The sequence below is a fragment of the Miscanthus floridulus genome, chromosome 15 (assembly GCF_019320115.1).
Source record: "Miscanthus floridulus cultivar M001 chromosome 15, ASM1932011v1, whole genome shotgun sequence".
In the NCBI taxonomy this organism is placed as follows: Eukaryota; Viridiplantae; Streptophyta; class Magnoliopsida; order Poales; family Poaceae; genus Miscanthus; species Miscanthus floridulus.
In genome coordinates, this window is record NC_089594.1 from 21,489,155 (window position 1) to 21,507,230 (window position 18,076).

At 50.1% G+C, this 18,076-nt stretch overlaps 1 protein-coding gene and 1 pseudogene across 1 annotated transcript; both read left to right on the forward strand.

Annotated features, from left to right (window-relative positions):
* Positions 1-4,813: 4,813 nt before the first annotated feature.
* On the forward strand, positions 4,814-8,087 carry LOC136507180 (uncharacterized; annotated as a pseudogene).
* Positions 8,088-15,660: 7,573 nt separating this feature from the next.
* On the forward strand, positions 15,661-16,893 carry LOC136509579 (bisdemethoxycurcumin synthase-like). Its single transcript, XM_066504335.1, has one exon. It carries the CDS (start codon positions 15,670-15,672, stop codon positions 16,891-16,893), a length of 1,224 nt encoding a protein of 407 aa, XP_066360432.1. The 5' UTR covers positions 15,661-15,669.
* Positions 16,894-18,076: the final 1,183 nt, after the last annotated feature.

Here is an 18,076-nt window from a genome sequence, read left to right on the forward strand (position 1 = left end):
AACGCCAATACTCCCAAAGCTCTCCGCTCACGTAAATACCGTCATTGTAGAGAGTCAAAGGAGCAACATCTTGCGCAGGCTCCCGATTCGGAACCTGCGCAAGGTTAAAATTTTCCACGAAACCATTCAGAACAAAATAAACTTTATTCACAAAAGTCCAGTTGGACTGCGAGATACACGCTAGAACAACTAAATGCTACAAAGAGCCTAGACCTCCGGCGTATCAGCCGCAGCGGAAGTCCCTGGAGCGGAGCTCGCATCAGCTGTGGGCGGGCACGGCGCCTGCGGCCTCCGACCACCGCCTCCGCCGATCGTAGATCCCCCCGGAGCGCCACCAACGGCGGAGGCACCAACCGCAGTCGCCGAGCGCGGAACCGACGGAGGCCTACCCGCGAGACCCCTCTGCGCATCCTGCAACATAGGCTACAATGTCGGGGGCAAAAGCAACGAAAGCCTCCGCAGCATCAACAAAAAAAGGGGTGACTACAAAGACTATAAGTACCTTCGCCCTCTTGTCCTCCGCTAGTTTCCGGGCAGCAGATCTCCCAAATGGAGCCCAAAAGTGCTCGATGAAATTTCTCAAGGTTTTTCGCAAACCAAGAGAGGTCTCACCGAGCTCCTCCGGACCAGGCAGCGCCCCCTCCGGAATACTTTCGGTATGCGTACACCCGCCGCGTGCCAAAAGTTTGGCATAGTTCGCCACACCCGCTAGCGCCCCGTAGTCCGTGCAACCGTTGATCAGACCGGGGAGCTATGCAAGATGACGTTTTAGCCAGGAGGCGAGGGCGTACACGCTGTCTTCCTCCGGAGGAGCGGAGGTCTCGCCTCCAAGCTCGGCGACGGTGGCCCGGTAATGACCAACGGTTGCAGCAAGGACTCCTTTGACCGAGTCCAAATGCCTCGTCGTCAGAGAAAGCTGCTCCCTCACCGCTGCTACGGATTCCTTCTCAGAGGCAAGCTCTCGCCGGAGACCCTCGGTCAGCTCATTCGCCCTACGGGCCTGCTCGATGGACAAAACCTCCGCCTCCCGGGCCTTGGCGAGATCGGCCCTCAAGCCATCCTTTTCTCGCTCCTTCTTCGTCAGAGACAGGCGGAGAGCCGTAAGAGAGTCCGACAGACCCCCTTTTTCACCTTCCAGGCGCTCGACTTCTGCCTTGAGCGCTTTGATCGCGATGTCACAATCGGAGACCTCGTGGGTACAGCGCTCTTCCATAACAACACCCGTGTGAAACCCCTGCGACCAGAAAAAAAACCAAAGCGATCAGCGACAGAATCAAGAACAAGTCTAGAAGCGAACATACACAAAAAAAATAATAAAACAAGGAAAGGGGCAAAACCACCGGAGACACACCAGGCTCTGGTGTTCCAGGTGAACGCGGAGAAGCTGGAAGAAATCCATATCCCTCAGACGCTGTTTGAAGCGATCTGTTCAAAGAAGAACAAACAAACACAAAACGATAAGGTGAGAAAAGCAAATCTCACGTTAAACGCACCAACAGCCAAAGACCACCTCCGACGTCTCCAAGAACGGCAAGATAACACTCCTCCCAACCTGAGATAGAAGTGTCGGAGGAGCCTACGTAAAAAACAACAACAACAACAGCTTAGGTCAGAGGGCAGATCAGAAACAGGCCAGATGATGATCAAAATAAAAGCATTCTATACTTACTCAGACCTGGCGCTGTCAGCCCCGGTTGCCCTGGACTGAACCTAGCGCCCACAGCGGCTGCTCGCTCCTCCGGGGTGAGAAGTCCAGCCATGACATCACCTGCAAAGCAGCAGATGCGCAGTATTGGCACTTAGCTAAATACGCAAAGGAATGAAATGGGCGAAGACAATAAACACAAGGATGTGCAACAAACAGACTTACTCATAAAAAGCCTAGGCAAGGCAGCTTGCCGCACCCTCTGAGCAGAAGTCTCCGCCGTATCATGTGGCGAAGGCCCAAAGGGCCGGACTTCCTCAGCCAGCGGCCCGGCGGGCGGAGGACTCGAAGAAGGCCGAGCCACCAGGGCCTCCTCAGCAAGAGCGGCCTCCAACCGCCCGACGTCGGCCGCAGGCACGGGCGAAGGCACGACAGTTGCAGGGGACGAAGGAGCATGCCGCGGGATGGCCTTCGTGCCCTCTTCAGAGCTTGAGCACAGCCCGCCAAGAACGTCGGGCATAGGCTCAACGGCGCTATCTTCCGGCTGTTCGCCGACGCTCGTAGCACCATGCGAGGAGCGCATCGGGGCAGCGCCAGTCTCCGGACGCCCGGCACCGCTCATAGCTCTGCTCACCGGACACACCAGAGCTACGGGAGAGCCGCGATCCCCTCCGCTCGCAACTCGAGCGTCCGCTGACGGGGCGGAGGAGCTCTCGACGTCTTTGCTGCCGGCAGAGGCAACGCCCGCACTGCCAGCAGAAGACAAGGCCGGTGCGATCAACGGAGCTCCGCTCTTCTTCTTCTTTTTCACAGGCGCCCGAGAGCCGACGGCGCCCTTCCTCTTTTTAGACTCGGCCTCCGCCGTAACATTCTTTGCTTAGGCCTTCTTCTTCTTCTTCTCAATCGAGGCCAGGACCTCAGCAGGAACCTCGCGCTCCCGGTAGACGATCCCGACCTCCTCAAAAACTCGATTGAGCCGCGGCATGGTGCCTGCCACGGCCATCCGAGATGTGTACTCACGCTCGGAAATCTTGCCAACCAACCCTATGGCGGCTTCCTCAACTTTGGAGACAAAACCATCCTCCGTCACCCCCTCCCCCAAGGACCGACCGAAGCGGGGGAACGGAATCCTGGCCTCTGGCCCAAAAATGGGAACCTTGACCTGTTCCAGCTGGAAAGCTAGGTTGTTTTTGCCCAAGGGCCAGTAGTTGGAGGCCATGATCTCCTCCACCAGATCGCGGCCTCCAGAGTAGCGGCACGCTGCCGCAAAAGCCTGATCACAGGCCTCCCGCATCGGAGACACCTCCTCCGGCGGATCCACGCGCATGTGTGGCGCCATCTCCTCCATCCGAGAAGTCAATGGATACTCTGAGAGCTCCTCGCCATCCTCAGTTGTGTTGCGGACCCCGTAGGTCTTCACGTAGAACCATTGCTCGAGCCAGCCGTGGTCCCACTTGCCCTTCTGGCAAAAAGAGATCTCCAGGCGGTCCACGCCTTGGTTACTCTTAGACATGAAAGTGCAACTATCGTACTGGTAGGTCACCTCCACCTCCTTGCCATCTCGCACCTCCTTCTTCTTCTTTGGCTGCTTCTGCAGTTCATAGTACGTGCAAAAGGTGTCCACATCCGGCTCGGCACCGTAAGAGACGCACGCCCAGCAGAATTAGCTAAGCGTCAGGAAAGCAGTGCGAGTTAGATGATGGAGCTGGACATTGAAGGTCTCCAACACCCGGCGAAGGAAGGGAATGTAAGGAAGGCGGAGGCCGCAGGTGAAGAAGTCCCGAAAGACCACCGCATATCCTTCCTCCGGCTCCGGAACAGTCTGACCCGGTGGAGGGATTTTTACCCTAGAAGAAGGAAAACATGACTCCTTCAACATCTCCACGATTGCCTCCTCAGTAATAGAGGAGGGGCCGAAGTCCCAAGACTTTATCGCCATGTCTCCGGAGTCCGCAGCGATCAGGTCTCCGATAGACGCAGAGACACTCCCCAAATCCTCCTCCACTAGCTTTTCCAACTCCAACGCGGAGGCAGAGGCAAGCATGCACTCCTCAAAGCGCGCACCCTAGCCGACGGCCCTAACGCCGAGAAGGTGGCGGTAGGGTCTAGAGAAGGCGGGCCGGCGAGTTTGGGCGGAGGCGGAAAGGAAAGCCACCGCGACAGCAACCTAAGCGCGAGACGCGAATAGAAAGACGGAACGCGCGAGGGCAGCAAGAGGCGAAAGCGAAGAGGGCAGAGAGCGATTTCTTAAAAAGCAATGAAAGCGAATGAGCGGTGTGGGGGGACCCCGCCGCCAAAAGCACCCTTATATAGGCAGCGGGCAGGCGGTCCGGCTCCTGCCACACAACGGTCACCTCCGGAAGATTCGCCCGCTGCACAACGGTCACCTCCGAAAAAGTCACAGGGAATGCAACGAACACTGACATGGCAGAAACGGCCGCAACGTAGGGCAACGGCTAGATTTGTCGCCCAATGGCTACTCTCAACGAGACCAACGGCTACGCAGAGTGGGCCAGGGGGAAGTAGCGGGGCCTCGCTCGAAGACACCGAATACGGCCTCCGCCCCCGCGGACGCCTTCGGCCAAGGCGTTTTGAGCTCACGGCACGCTCTGGCGAACCATGGTCTCAAAAGGGGGGAACTGTTGTAACATGGCTTTGGCGGGTGGCGAAGGACCCCGACAGCGAGGTGTCGCCAAGGCGTCTTCGACCGTCTTAGGGCAGAGACCCGGCGCTGACTAAAGGAACTTTCCCGGCTATGCTCGAAGGGTGCTGAATCTCCTTTTCATCGCGGACTCCGCCAAGGCCAGGCACGCATGCCGTCGACCGCTCTGGCGGGCGTCTCCGGTAATACGAGCGGAGGCCGCCTTATCTCTAAACTAATCAAACAAACGATCTTTCCTAAGTGTGTGCAGGTACTCAAGCGTAGGCGCTCGCGGTCCACGGAAACGCGCTAGCATGGCCCCTGCGCGGCCGGGCGGAGAACTACGGATGATGTCTCCGCCCGGACCGGCGGAGACTCTCCAAGGCAACGGCGCGCTCCCGGAGATGGAGGCCAGCGCCGGGGCGCGCAGCCGGGAGGAGACCTGCGGATGATGTCTCCGCCCGGACCGGCGGAGACTCTCCAAGGCGACGGCGCGCCCCTGAAGGCGGAGGCCAGCGGCGAGAACCATGGCCCCCGCGCGGCCGGGCGGAGACCCGCGGGTAATGTCTCCGACCGTCCGGCGGAGACCCGCCGAGGCAGCGGCGCGCCCCTGGAGATGAAGGCCAGCGCCGGGGACCCAGGCCTTTGGGCCGAAGACCGAGGTATGGTGGGCCGACTGCTCATGGAAGCCCATCACTTGAAGACGGTATGGCAAGATTGCCCCGCGAACAAGAGGCTAGCGGCGGAATATTCTAGGAATGTACTGTAGCAGTTGAGGGGCATTGTAATAAATTATGTTATGTAGTAGTTGAGTCCTATAAATAGGGGACACTTGTAACCGTGCAGATTGGTTGGTGGACGAATTAATGAAACCATAGCTTTCCGTGTCATTCCCTTACTCATCACTCTCCCCCTTATCGTTCCTATCCCGAGCCTCCGCCCCAGGGCGACGTCCAACGGGCGGAGGCCTCGATCTCTTCCACGTTGTTTGAAACCGCTAGTTTCAACATTTTCCTTCGTTTACAAATTTTGTCTTTTACATCTAAATTTACTTTGATAAATTTCAGAGAAACTGCAAAGTTTAAAAATTAGGGTGCCCCATCAGCCGATCTGATAGGTTCGCTTCTTTCCTCTTTCCTCCTAATTTGTCGGCGGCGCCTTCGTGTTCATGGTGGATGGTAGCGTATCCATGCCTTGCAGGCGCTGCGACTTCGCCCCGTGGCCCGTCCCACATGCCTCCTCGTATCCTCCGTGGTGAAGGATTCTGGTAGGAAGCTTTCAGGCTTGGAACCTTTCATCGACGTCGATGAGGCAGAGCGATTGGCCAAGGAGGCGGAAGGTAGATGGCACGGGAGAAGAAAGACGACGATCGGCAGCAGATGCTGGAAGATACCATCCTCGACTTCGATCCCAAGTAAGGGGGCAAGTACTGCACCAGATTTACCTTCTCCGACCTCACAAAATTCGATCTCGACGAGGAGTGTAAGTCCATCCCCATCGATTCAATTCTGATCAGATCAATTTGACAATTTCCCTGCTCTGTCCTACCCTGCCCTGACCTTTAGTCATACCTACTGCATTGCCATCCATGAACAATTATAGATCAATTTATTTTATTTTTCACACTGCAGCGCCCCTTGGTCCTATGAGATTTAGGGGGTGTTTGGTTTCTACAGGAAAATTTTAGTCCCTGTCCCATCGGATGTTTAGACACATGCATGAAGTATTAAATATAGACGAAAAAAATAATTAATTGCACAGATTGTGGCTAATTTGCGAGACGAATTTTTTAAGCCTAATTAGTCCATGATTTGACAATGTTGTGCTACAGTAAATATGTGCTGATGGCGGAATAATTAGGCTTAATAAATTCGTCTCGTAAATTAGCCTCCATCTGTGTAATTAGTTTTATAATTAACCCATATTTAGTTCTCCTAAATAGCATCCGAACGTCCGATGTGACATGGACTAAAATTTAGTCCAGGAAACCAAACACCCCCTTACTGATGTTGTCTACAAAAATAAGGACGACTATGAGCTGTGTGAGGGAATAAACATCTTCTCTGTGAGAATAACCACATCGGATGTTGGCTTCCCTATCAATGTGTATGGCACCGTCATTGCCAGAGACAGTCTGGACAAGAGGTGTGTTTATCTCTTCCGCCGTGAGAGAGATCAATGCCAACTCATCAGCTCTGAGGTATGTTCATTGGGCACACAGGCTACAATGTTCCTGTAAATGAAGACCTGCTTGTACTATTAGATGTGAGTTAGACAAGGATTGCAATGTTAAAATTATATTGACCTGCAGTTCATTTATATTGATGAACAATGTAACTGCTAGTGGTTGTCAGTTGGTCAATTACTATACCTGTGTGATGTGTGATTCATCCTTGTTTCTTGTTCTGAATTTATTTTTGGTGCTGAAAGTTGGAAACTAACACGCTACTGGTCAATAATCCCCAGAATATTAGACAATCTGTATAGTTTCCAAATGTTACTAAATTGCAGATGTTCATAATGGAGTGTAAACTTGTGATGTGTCAGTTTTTGGGTCATGTTTATTGGCACAATTAGCATCCCAAGGTCCATGACTTCATGAGCAACTGGTAGAGAGAACTAGGTGATGCAACATCCTTTGTCTTATGGGGTTCCGCGGGATGTTTACACACTGATCCAATTGTTGTTGTACAAAGGAAGTACTCAATCCGTTCCAAATTATAAGACGTTTTGGCTTTTCTAGATACGTAGTTTTTGCTATGCACATAAACATACACTATGTCTAGATACATACTAAAAGCAATGTATCTCGAAAAGCTAAAACGTCTTATAATTTAGAATGGTGGGAGTACATTACTGTTTTTAGGGCATGGTTTGGATATTATATGGAACAGAATAAACCAAGTTAAACATTTTTTCAACAATTTATGTGAACATAAGTATGTATAATATGTTAATGAAACTATATTTGGACCCTTTGGTATAATATATTTGTTTCCTATATTAGGGAAATTATTTATGACATTTTTTATGTCGATATCATGCTTAATGGTACAACGATCTGAACCTACAGCATGATGATCACACATGTAAACTGATCATTAACTGTTTCGTCTATGGTAGTAGTTTAGATATGCTGGTTGGCTGTAATCATTTTATTTTGATTACATCATTGTACGTATTCAGAGAAATATAACATAAAACTAACCTTAAACTTTTTGGTAGGATGAATCTTTGATCTTGATAGGTCCAAAACGAGGACTGGCATTGATAGGTCCGAACTATGTTGAGATTGATTTGAAGATTAAGGATCATCAAGGGCAGGACAAAGAACTCAGTAAAGGAATGTTATGGATCAATAGCATAGAGCGTCGATAGTTGAAGCAATGTGTGCTTGAAAGTGACTCTCTTGCTACCACGCTTAGCACTGTGGATGTGTGGTATGGAGTTGTGAAAGATGCAGTGGAAGGTACTATTTCAATTGAAGTTCTACAAGGAAACTTTAATGGAAAAATCACTGCCCACAGCACCAATATCCTGAACACCATTGTGCTTTACGATAGTCAGGTGATTGGTGGCATGGCTGGTGATGGTGATGGTACTGGAGCTATCAAGCTTACGCGATCCGTCGTATCTGTCTATGTGAAGGATATGCTGATAATTGCTGCCGAATCCAGGGACGGTATGTCTAAACGAACCATTGATTTTACTCCCAAGATCATCGGTAGAGAAGAGGAAGTTATGAATATTGGTATCACTAAGATGTGGATGAAGGTTGCGTGGTCGATAATGGATTTTTAAGTGAACTCCTTGCACCTTAAGGTTTGATGATGACAGGATCTGTATGACTCGGTGCAACATCAGAGTAGCAATGTTAGGATCATTATGTATTGGACCCTATAAATAAGTAGTCCCTAACGTGTTGAGCCTGTTATGTTGAATGAACTATTGTGTAACTGCTTGGGCCTGCCGTGTTGAACTATTGGCTAAGATATTGTGCTTTCGCCGCGTTATATCATGAACATGTGTGATACTTCTGTGTTTCATCACTTGACTAAATTGCTCTTGTGGATTATTTGGTGTCAGGTGAGTTGCCATCCTTCAAATTCACGCTGTTGTGCAAACAGGGGCACAGAATAAATGTGCCATGTCATAAATCTTTTGACAAAAGTGGTACAAAATTAAACTAGAATCTGTGAAAATGTTTCTAGTCTGTTACTCGATCTTCACAGTTGACACAGAAACAATAGGCAATCTAGGATCGGCAAGGCTAGCACCCACACGTCCGGCCCCATGCCCGCGTCTGGACGCAGCTCCCGTTCGACGCACCTGCCGCGCCCTATCCCGTACCCCGCGCGTCCGCTGCGCCCACGTAATACGAGAGCCCACCCGCCGCGCAGGCATTACCACGCCGTGATGGCTCCCGCGCGACGGCGATGGCGTAGGCGAGCAGGCCGTTGATCAATCCGGAGTAGCGCGATGAGGACCCACTCCAGGGCCGCGTATGCCAGCGCGCCCTCCGGTGGAACGCTACTGCTAGCTTACAGCCGACGCCGCCATTGCTCCCGCGCTACCTCTCTCTTCCTCGCTCGACCACCCCACATCGAGATCTACTTTTGCAACACTCAGATGAAACAATTGCAACATATGACTAAAACCAATGAAACATTGGAACATACACTTGCAACATAGCCATCGTAACATATGCAACATCCAGTTAAAACAATTGCAACATACGTCTGAAATAGATGAAACATTTTGAACAAACTCTTGCAACATACCTCTGAAACACTTGCAACATGTGCAACATCCTATCTGCTTTTGCAACATCCATATGAAACAATTGCAATATACCTCTGAAAGCCTGAAACATCTAAAACACTTGAAACATACGTTTGCAACATAGGGTAGGTGAAGGTCAAGGCTGGTCAATTGTCGTCGTAGTGGGATCCGGCGGCGCACGAGCACCACCACCACTAGCACCAGTGGCGGCCCGCGAGCACAACCACCACCAGCACCGTCCTTGGCTCGCCCAGGCAGGCGGCGCGCGGCCGGAGCGAGGAGCGAGCGTTGCGGGTGGGGGGGCGACGGGCAATAGCGAGGAGTGAGGAGCGAACGACGCAGGTGAGGCGCGTGACGAGTGGGAGAAGAGCAAGCGAGCGAGTGGCACCTAGTGAGGCACGCAGTGGGAAAAAGCAGCGAGACGGACTGAGGCGCGGCGCGGACGCCCCTGACCAAGCATTATCGATCTAGGAAGTTGGAAATCTGAACATACAAGTGAGAGTGAGACAAAATTGGAACCCCTGCTCCCTGGGCCCCTTACATCCTGTGTTGATAAAAAAAAGGGAAATTAGCCTTGGTTGGGCTGGCTTCAACCGTAGGTGAGTTGGGCTCGTAGTAACACGTGGCAGAGCCAGAACCTCGATGTGCAGCTGATGGGCCGGTGTTACTTCAAATAAAAAAGTTGATGGGCAAGTGGCCGATCATGAGGCCAATGCGGAGAGATCGAACAAGAGGGGCCTAGGAGCATAAGAAGTTTCATCTTCTCCCCGTCTACAGTAGATAAGAGCGACTTCGAGGCGATTCACCGGCCGGCGTCGAATTCGCTGGGTCCTCTCCGTCTCCGGTGGTCTTGTCGCCGCCGGAGGGTGGGGGGACCGGCGGATTCGGCGGCCAGTGTACATATCCTACTATATTAGGCTTCATCTAATTAGGTTAGGGTTAGGTTTATCCATGCTGTTGGTGTGGCGTGGATCCTCCTTCCTCTGTTGCTGCGTCTCCGGCGAGCGACGTCTTGGATGCGAGGTTGAAGCTGTGGAGCCGAGCTTCGGCGACACCTTCTCCGAAATCCTCGATCGACGGCTTCCCTGACTTGGCGGGTGACGATAACATGAGGTACTACTTCCAACCTTGCGAAAGGGTGGAATTCGTGGTGTTGGTGTTCGTGCTCTTCTTCGGGTTGGATGTGTGTGCACTCCCCGATATTGGGTTCTCCGGGCTTCTCCCTCTGTCGATGGAGGTTTGGGCGCCGGTTTTATCCTCCTCCAGTTCAGCACGGTGATGGCCAATGTGTCTCCACTGGAGGTGCTGTCTCATGCGGCGTTTAAACGATTACTCGGGCGTCTTCTTCAGAGGAGACGTTGTCACCGGATTGAAGCTGGATGGAGTCGCTCTTTCTCCGGCGAGGCGCGTCGGTGCTACGTCGGTCCTTTCTGGATGGATCCAGAACACAGAGTCCTCTGTGTCTGTGCTTGTTATTGTAAAATAATGTTAGACCAGGGACTTGTTTGTAAGACTGTCTCCGATAAGAAGACCTAAATCCGACACCCATTTCGGATTTTGGGTTATACACAAGAAAAGGTCCCGTAACCGATAACTCAGCACTCTCCAACAAGCTACGCAAAAAGCAGAGCCCATCCGAAGCGGAGGACGACCGCACGGCCAAGGACGCCGCTGAGCTGCCGGCGTTGTTGACGAGGACGCCCACGTCGCGCCGGCGTTGTTGACGAGGACGCCCACGTCGCGGCCCTCCACGGCGGCCGCCACCCTCGCCACCCCGCGCCGCGCGTCGCCCCCGGTGACGGCGAGGTCCCTGCTCCGCCGCTCCAGGGACATGATCCCCCGGAAGCTCTTCTGCTTCTCCATCCCTCCGGAAGCTCTTGAGCTTCTCCAGCGAGCCCAGCCGGATGTTGGACTGCCGCTCTGTGGCCGAATCCGAGGGGTACTAGATGGAACGCTTCAGATTGCCACGCCTCGTTCTTGACGAATTCAGGAAACCTTTTGCTCACCAAACTTTATGTGACGCCTCAACGAACTCCAGAAAATCGCAACTTGGGCCTGATACTTGCGAAAGAAAATCAACAGCATTAATGCCCCTGAAGTCCTGAACCAAGAACAGACAGGAAATCTCAAATGGGCACGGAGACAGGAAATCTCAAATGCAGAAAATCGAAAAGAAAAAAAATAAAACGGGAATATTGCAGAAAGCAGAATCCGTTCCCCTGAAGGTCTGAACCAAGAACAGGCCAGAAAGCTCAAGAATGCAAGAAGCCAAAGAAAGGTTAGTCGAATGATTGTTCCAAGAATCCCTACCCAAAACCTCACCTTTTCTCGCACCAGCCAGGCGCCACCACAACGCCCCACCCGGTGAGAGCAACCCGGACCCGGTGAGGAACGAATGGGGGAACAAAAACAAGAGCTTGCTCGTCCGAAGAGCTTCCGGGGGATCATGTCCCTGGAGCGGCTTGTGCTGCGCGGGGAGCGGCGGGCCGAGGTGGTGCTCCCAGGCGGCGGCCGTGTGTGCCGAGAGGGAAGGCAAGCTCGGCCATTCCTTGCTTCCGCGGGCGAGCTCCACCGTCGGAGATTTGGGTAGCGAGAGAGAGGCGACGCTTTTCTGCGTTTCCTTCGGCCTAGTACCCAGAATGGGTGTTGCGGTTGGGTCCGCCATTGGAGCCGGTATCTGATATGTAAATCACTGTGTACAACCTATTTTTGAATTTGGGTAGCTTTGTTGGAGTCAGTCTAAGGCCTGAGGTGTACGCTACAGTTCAGTAATAATAATAAAATCCAGTCCCTTTCTCAAAAAAAAAGGAGCATAAGAAGTTCAGCAATGAACGCGCGCCCAACAAAGCTGCCAGGATCCCCTAAACAAAACTGCCAGGAGAAGCTGTTGTCAGAAAATGGTCAGAGAAAGACATGGCAAAAGCCACCGGTGGGTTTCCTCAAACTCAACTCTGATGGATCTTTTTTCAGTGATGAGAAGACTGGGGGATGGGGCTTCATCATCAGAGATAAGAATGGAGAGGTGATTAAGGCCGCAGCAGGAAAGGAAGACTGCATCCTTGACGCTTTTCATGCAGAGCTCCTGGGCGTCCAAGCAGGGTTGAGGATGGCCATTAACCTGGGCACCACAAGGCTATATATAGAAACAGACGCGTCTCTGGTGAAAGAAGCAGTGGAAGGCGGGGAGTACAGGCAGGCGGCAATGGGTGGAATTGTTACTGAAATTAAGCATTTGCACTCATCTGAATTCCTGTTTAGCTCGATTAATGTATGCCCATGTGTTTGTATAACATACTAACAAAGCAGCGCATATGCTTGCTTCCATAGGGTGTAAAAGTCCCAGTGAAACTGTTCTCACTTGGGGTGAGGTCCCCCAGGAGGTTGGGGAGTCGGTGTCGAGCGATTTAGCTGCGACTCATGAGTAATGAAGAGCCCTACAATTTAAAAAAAAAAAAAACTGCCAGGGCCACCAGCCCACCACTACTAATACTCCTAGGCAACAATCCATGATTGTTCCCGGCCCCAGGAATGTAGCTTTCGGTGTATAGTACAACAGGATTCTTATGTATCTTGGTGTATAAAATGCATGTAATGTAACAGTTGTACGGCCGTATCCTAGTTGGCTGTGTGCATAACAAATTACACAATTGAATGGTGTTTGTGAGCAAAATTTGGGTGTTTAAGTAAAAAATGAACTGCTTGATTGTGTTACTGGAAACTAACTTTAGTTGTCCATCGGTATCAACAAATATTTCTTTAACGGACATTTAATATCAACTTTAGTTTAAAAAAAACTAGTGGTGAAAAATTTAGGGACGTATCGTGACTGCCAAAAATGTGGGCCAGTAAAATAATGGGACCAGTACATATATTATTTTATATTTTACATTTAATAAAAGTTAAATTTGTAAATTCACTTTTACATACTAACAAAGTTAGGCCAACTAGGATCCACCCCACTTTTTTTAGAGATTAAGGATCCAACCCACTTGAATACGATCCACAAATTAATTTAGCAGATGGGCCGAACTGGTTCGACCCCAAAAGCGGCTCAACAAAGGTCATGGGGTCCTGCTCAGCCGCAAGATTGTAACTGACATAAACCTATTCGTTAGGTCTGCCAAATACTCATTAGGTTTTCAGATGTTCAGGTATTCTTAGTGTAAAAATAGTTTACTGAATTAACTCACAAGAATTAAGCATCAGGATCATAGTGAGTTTACAGTCTTTTTTATGGTTTTCTTGTATAAAAATTTTTTAGAAAAGGAGGGCATGTAGAAGTACAAGGGATTCAGGGACATCTATGCCATTCAAACACATCGTCCTTATTTGTTCTCTACATGTAGACTGCAGTAAGCTTGGGAAGTTTTAACAGATTTGCCTAGGGATAGGGGTTTACTAATTGAAGAGTTTTGCTGCACAAGTTTCAGAGGGATGATAAGAATGGATCTCTTTTTGCTTAACCTTATATGTAGTATATTATCACCATGTTTGTGCTTATTGTACCAGTCGTGAAAGAGTTTTGTTCCAAGTGTTTCGGATGTATGTCAAGATTATACCTTTTTTCTTATGGAGATCATTCTTATATGATGTTGTACCAGCAACAGTGGTAGAATAGCTCTCAATGTCTACTTTTGAATGCCTTTCAACATGCGCAAATATTTGGGTAGCATGTGACTGTCCCTTATATATGACCCCACAATGTAAGGGAAGAATGTTGTACCAAAATGTTAGCCTCTTATACCCTGGATGTCTTACAGAAATATAATTTTCCGTACACCTATAAATTAGTCTTTAAAGTGTTTTTAGCCTTCAGAATGGAGCCTGCTTCAGACTTTTTGAGCTAAAAAAATATTTGCACTTGTTTTTTGAAGGAGCTCGCCTGTGTCCAGGCAGTGCTGCGCGAAGTGGGAGAGGAATGTGTCCTTCGGTGCTCTGCTGGAGACTCCTCTCTATGTTGCCACCCCCCCCCCCCCCCCCCCCCCCCCCCCTGCGCCCCGGGGACCTTCTGCCCTAAGATGTCTTTTGGTCGAGGTCAGTTTTATATTTCAGTTTTATAATAGGCGCTAATGTATTGTAAGGGGTTGGGTCATGGAGAGGCCTTTTTGGTCTCTCCTTGTACTATTTTTTTCCTAATGAAATGACACGCAACTCTCCTGCATTATTCGAGAGAAAAAAAACGTTGTGCTCAGGGAAATATTGTACTTGTGTTGCCCTTGTTTCTGAAAGAATCTCTTACTCAAGTACAGTACATTTTTAAGCAAACAATCCTTTTGTTTTCTTCCCCATTAGGCCATTACAGTATCGCAATTAGTTACGGCAGAAGGAAAACAGTAGCAGTTATATCAGGAGTCAGGACTATGAGTTTCCTTACCTTGTTGATATCACCTGATCTGTAGTTTCTATGCATTTTGTCTTAAGTTGCATCTTTGGCTTTGTAAAATTTTGATATATGCATGTCTGTAGGTTACATGAAAGATAGATGGGAGAAATTTCTTCATGAACTGATCTGAAAATTCTTTTATGTTTCAAGTTCAGACCACATATCGATATCTTTGATATGCTGTGCTCTGAACTAATGGACAAAACAATAATTTCATCTGGGATTCAAGTCTTCTTTAAATTGTTTTTATGTTGTGGAGAGGATTGATTAATTTGTATACTGCATTCATGTTCCCAGTTCAGATCATCGACGACATCACATCTACATTAACTATGCACCCTATCTTGGAGGGGAATAATCGGGAATGGTTGATTTTGATTCTTTGATGTATAGCATCAACTAGATGGATCACTCCACCGTATATGATTATTGTCCCGTAGCAATGCACGGGTGTTCTGCGTTCGGCTGGTTGGTTTTTCAGCCGGATTTCACTGTTCCCAGCTGAAAACACTGCTTACGCTCTCACAAATTCCTCCAGATTCCTCCAAATTCCTCCCAGCGAACAGGGCCAAAGCAAATGACTGGAATTATAGAAAATCTCTGAACATCTGATGAGCTACAGCCTACAGCACGCAATACTCAAGATGTGTAACAGTTGTGTCAGCTGGTCTCGTCGCCAACGGATCAGAATCAGATATCAATATCACAGATAAATGCTTAAAACCGAAATATATATGTAGCGCGCGAGCACCGAGGGATACATTGCAGGCACGTCTACCATTTTGTTTTATGTGTGGCACCTGGTCTGATGCTGTTGTGAAGCTGTCCAGCGGTGCCAGCAGCTAGCTGGAAGTAAACCAAATCAGAAAAAGAATCATCAGAAAAGGTACACAATAGAAGTGAAAGAGGGGGGGGGGGGGGGGGGGGGGGGGGGAAGAAAAATAGAAGTACTACTTTGTATATACTAGTAATCCACATGCGAAGAATCATCACAAAAGATACACAAAGAAAAAAAAAGAAAGAAGAAGTATTATACTAGAAGTAATCTACATGCGTGCCCCGGCCACTTGTACTGGTATAAATAGAACGCAGCTCCTGCTTCTCCAAACCACGAAGACGCACGCTAGCAGCTCTCTCTCAGCTAACCTAGCTAGAGCCCAGCAGCCCCGAGAGTACCTGCTACCAGCTGCTACGTAGGTGTCGTCGTCGTCGACGTCCATGGGTTCCATGGGGAGGGCACTAGCACTACCGCGCACCGTCGACGAGATCAGGCGTGCGCAGCGCGCAGATGGGCCGGCCACCGTGCTCGGCATCGGCACGGCGAACCCGCCGACGTGCATGGCCCAGGACGACTACCCCGACTACTACTTCCGCGTCACCAACAGCGAGCACCTCACCGACCTCAGGGCCAAGCTCACCAGGATCTGCAACAACAAGAAGTCCGGCATCAGGCAGCGCTACCTCCACCTCAACGAGGAGCTGCTGGCCGCCAACCCGGGCTTCATCGACCGCACGCGGCCGTCCCTGGACGAGCGCGTGGAGATGGCCTCCGCCGCCGTCCCGGAGCTGGCCGCGAAAGCGGCCGCCAAGGCCATCGCGGACTGGGGCCGCCCGGCCACCGACATCACCCACCTCGTCTTCAGCACCTACTCCGGCGCGCGCGCCCCGAGCGCCGACCGCCGCCTCGCCTCCCTGCTGGGCCTCCGCCCCACGGTGTCCCGCACCATCCTCAACCTCCACGGCTGCTACGGCGGCGGGCGGTCGCTCCAGCTCGCCAAGGAGCTCGCGGAGAACAACCGCGGCGCGCGCGTCCTGGTCGCCTGCTCCGAGATCACGCTCATCGCCTTCTACGGGCCCGAGGGAGGCTGCGTCGACAACATCATCGGCCAGACCCTGTTCGGCGATGGTGCCGGCGCCGTCATCGTCGGCGCCGACCCCATCGCCCCCGTCGAGCGCCCGCTGTTCGAGATGGCGTTCGCGTCGCAGACCACGATACCGGACACCGAGGACGCCATCTCCATGCAGATCAGCAAATGCGGCATGGAGTACCACCTCTCCAGCCAGGTGCCCCGCCTGCTGGGGTGCAACGTGGAACGCTGCCTTGTCGACGCGTTCCGCACGCTCGGCGTCAACGCCGCATGGAACGACCTTTTCTGGGCGATCCATCCCGGCGGTCGTGCCATCCTGGACAACATCGAGGAAGTGCTCGGTCTGGAGGACGGGAAACTGGCGGCGAGTCGCCACGTGCTCAGCGAGTTTGGCAACATGAGTGGCACCACGGTGATCTTCGTGCTCGATGAGTTGCGCCGCCGACGGGCGGCGGCGGCCAAGCAGGGAGGGGAAACGCCGGAGTGGGGAGTCATGATGGCTTTTGGACCGGGAGTCACAATCGAAACCATGGTGCTCCACGCCCCTAGCAACCTGAACCTGGAGGGAAATTAACAATTCAAACATCGACCCAAAGGACTATATATATAACTTCTACACGCAGTATAAAATATATTATAAACCCGGTATACAGGTTGCCCAAGCTAAAATAAGGTCCATGTAGCCAATTCATGGACCATATAAGATGGAGTGTTAAATTTGTTCATTAAGTATCAGCGTGATATATTGTTGTGTTCATTGTATTATATATATATATATATATATATATATATATATATATATATATATATATAATAATAATATTACTATTATTAGAAAGAAAAAACCGGTCCATTATCACTTTGTCCCTCCACTACTGGAAACCGACACTTTGCCGAGTGCCTGCGGCACTCGGCAAAGCCCGAAATATAATCGGCAAAGGCTTTGCCGAGTGCCGCACTCGGCAAAGGGCACTCAGCAAAAAATTAATCGGCAAAGAAGCCTTTGCCGAGTGCTTTTTGTCGAGCGCCTTTGCCGAGTGCCGGAAAAGCACTCGGCAAAGATTTACACTCGGCAAAATGAAAATGTGAAAAAAACCCAAAAATAATAGCAAAAAAAATTTCGGGGGAGGCCGCCACCGGCCAGCGAAGTCGCTGCATTTTTTGCGCAAAATTTGCGGCTAACGCGGCTGGCGGGATTCGAACTCACGACCTCTCCCTCGCGTGTCTGCTGCTCTACCACTGCACTACACTGTCACTTGTGTCTAGATTCCGTTATCTATCCTCGTATATTATACTAAATCGAGAGTAAATTGCTTGTTTGAGACCCTAAACGAATTCAAATCAAAAAGTGGTCGCTACAAAGTTTCATAACTTTTCGAGATCTACAATTTTCATTTAGGAAGTTTTTCCATCCGAGGTCGTTTGAAAAATTCGAATTTCAAATTTTAGAAATTCAAACGTAGTTTTGCACGATAAGATGATTTCAAATCAAAAAGTTGTCAACTACATAGTTTCATAACTTTTGGAGATCTACAATTTTCATTTAGGAAGTTTTTCCATCTGAGGTCTTTTGAAAAATTCAAATTTTAAAATTTTTAAATTCAAACGACGTTTTTGCATGACAAGATGATTTCAAATCAAAATGTTGCCAACTACAAAATTTCATAACTTCTCAAGATCTACAAAGTTTATTTTGGTCATTTGTTCATCCGACATAGTGGTAGTAACATTGTTCACAAATCTTATATATCTCTCTT

Excerpts from the sequence above, each read along its gene's own strand:
- LOC136509579 (XM_066504335.1), top strand. The coding sequence starts at position 15,670 with ATGGGTTCCATGGGGAGGGCACTAGCACTACCGCGCACCGTCGACGAG.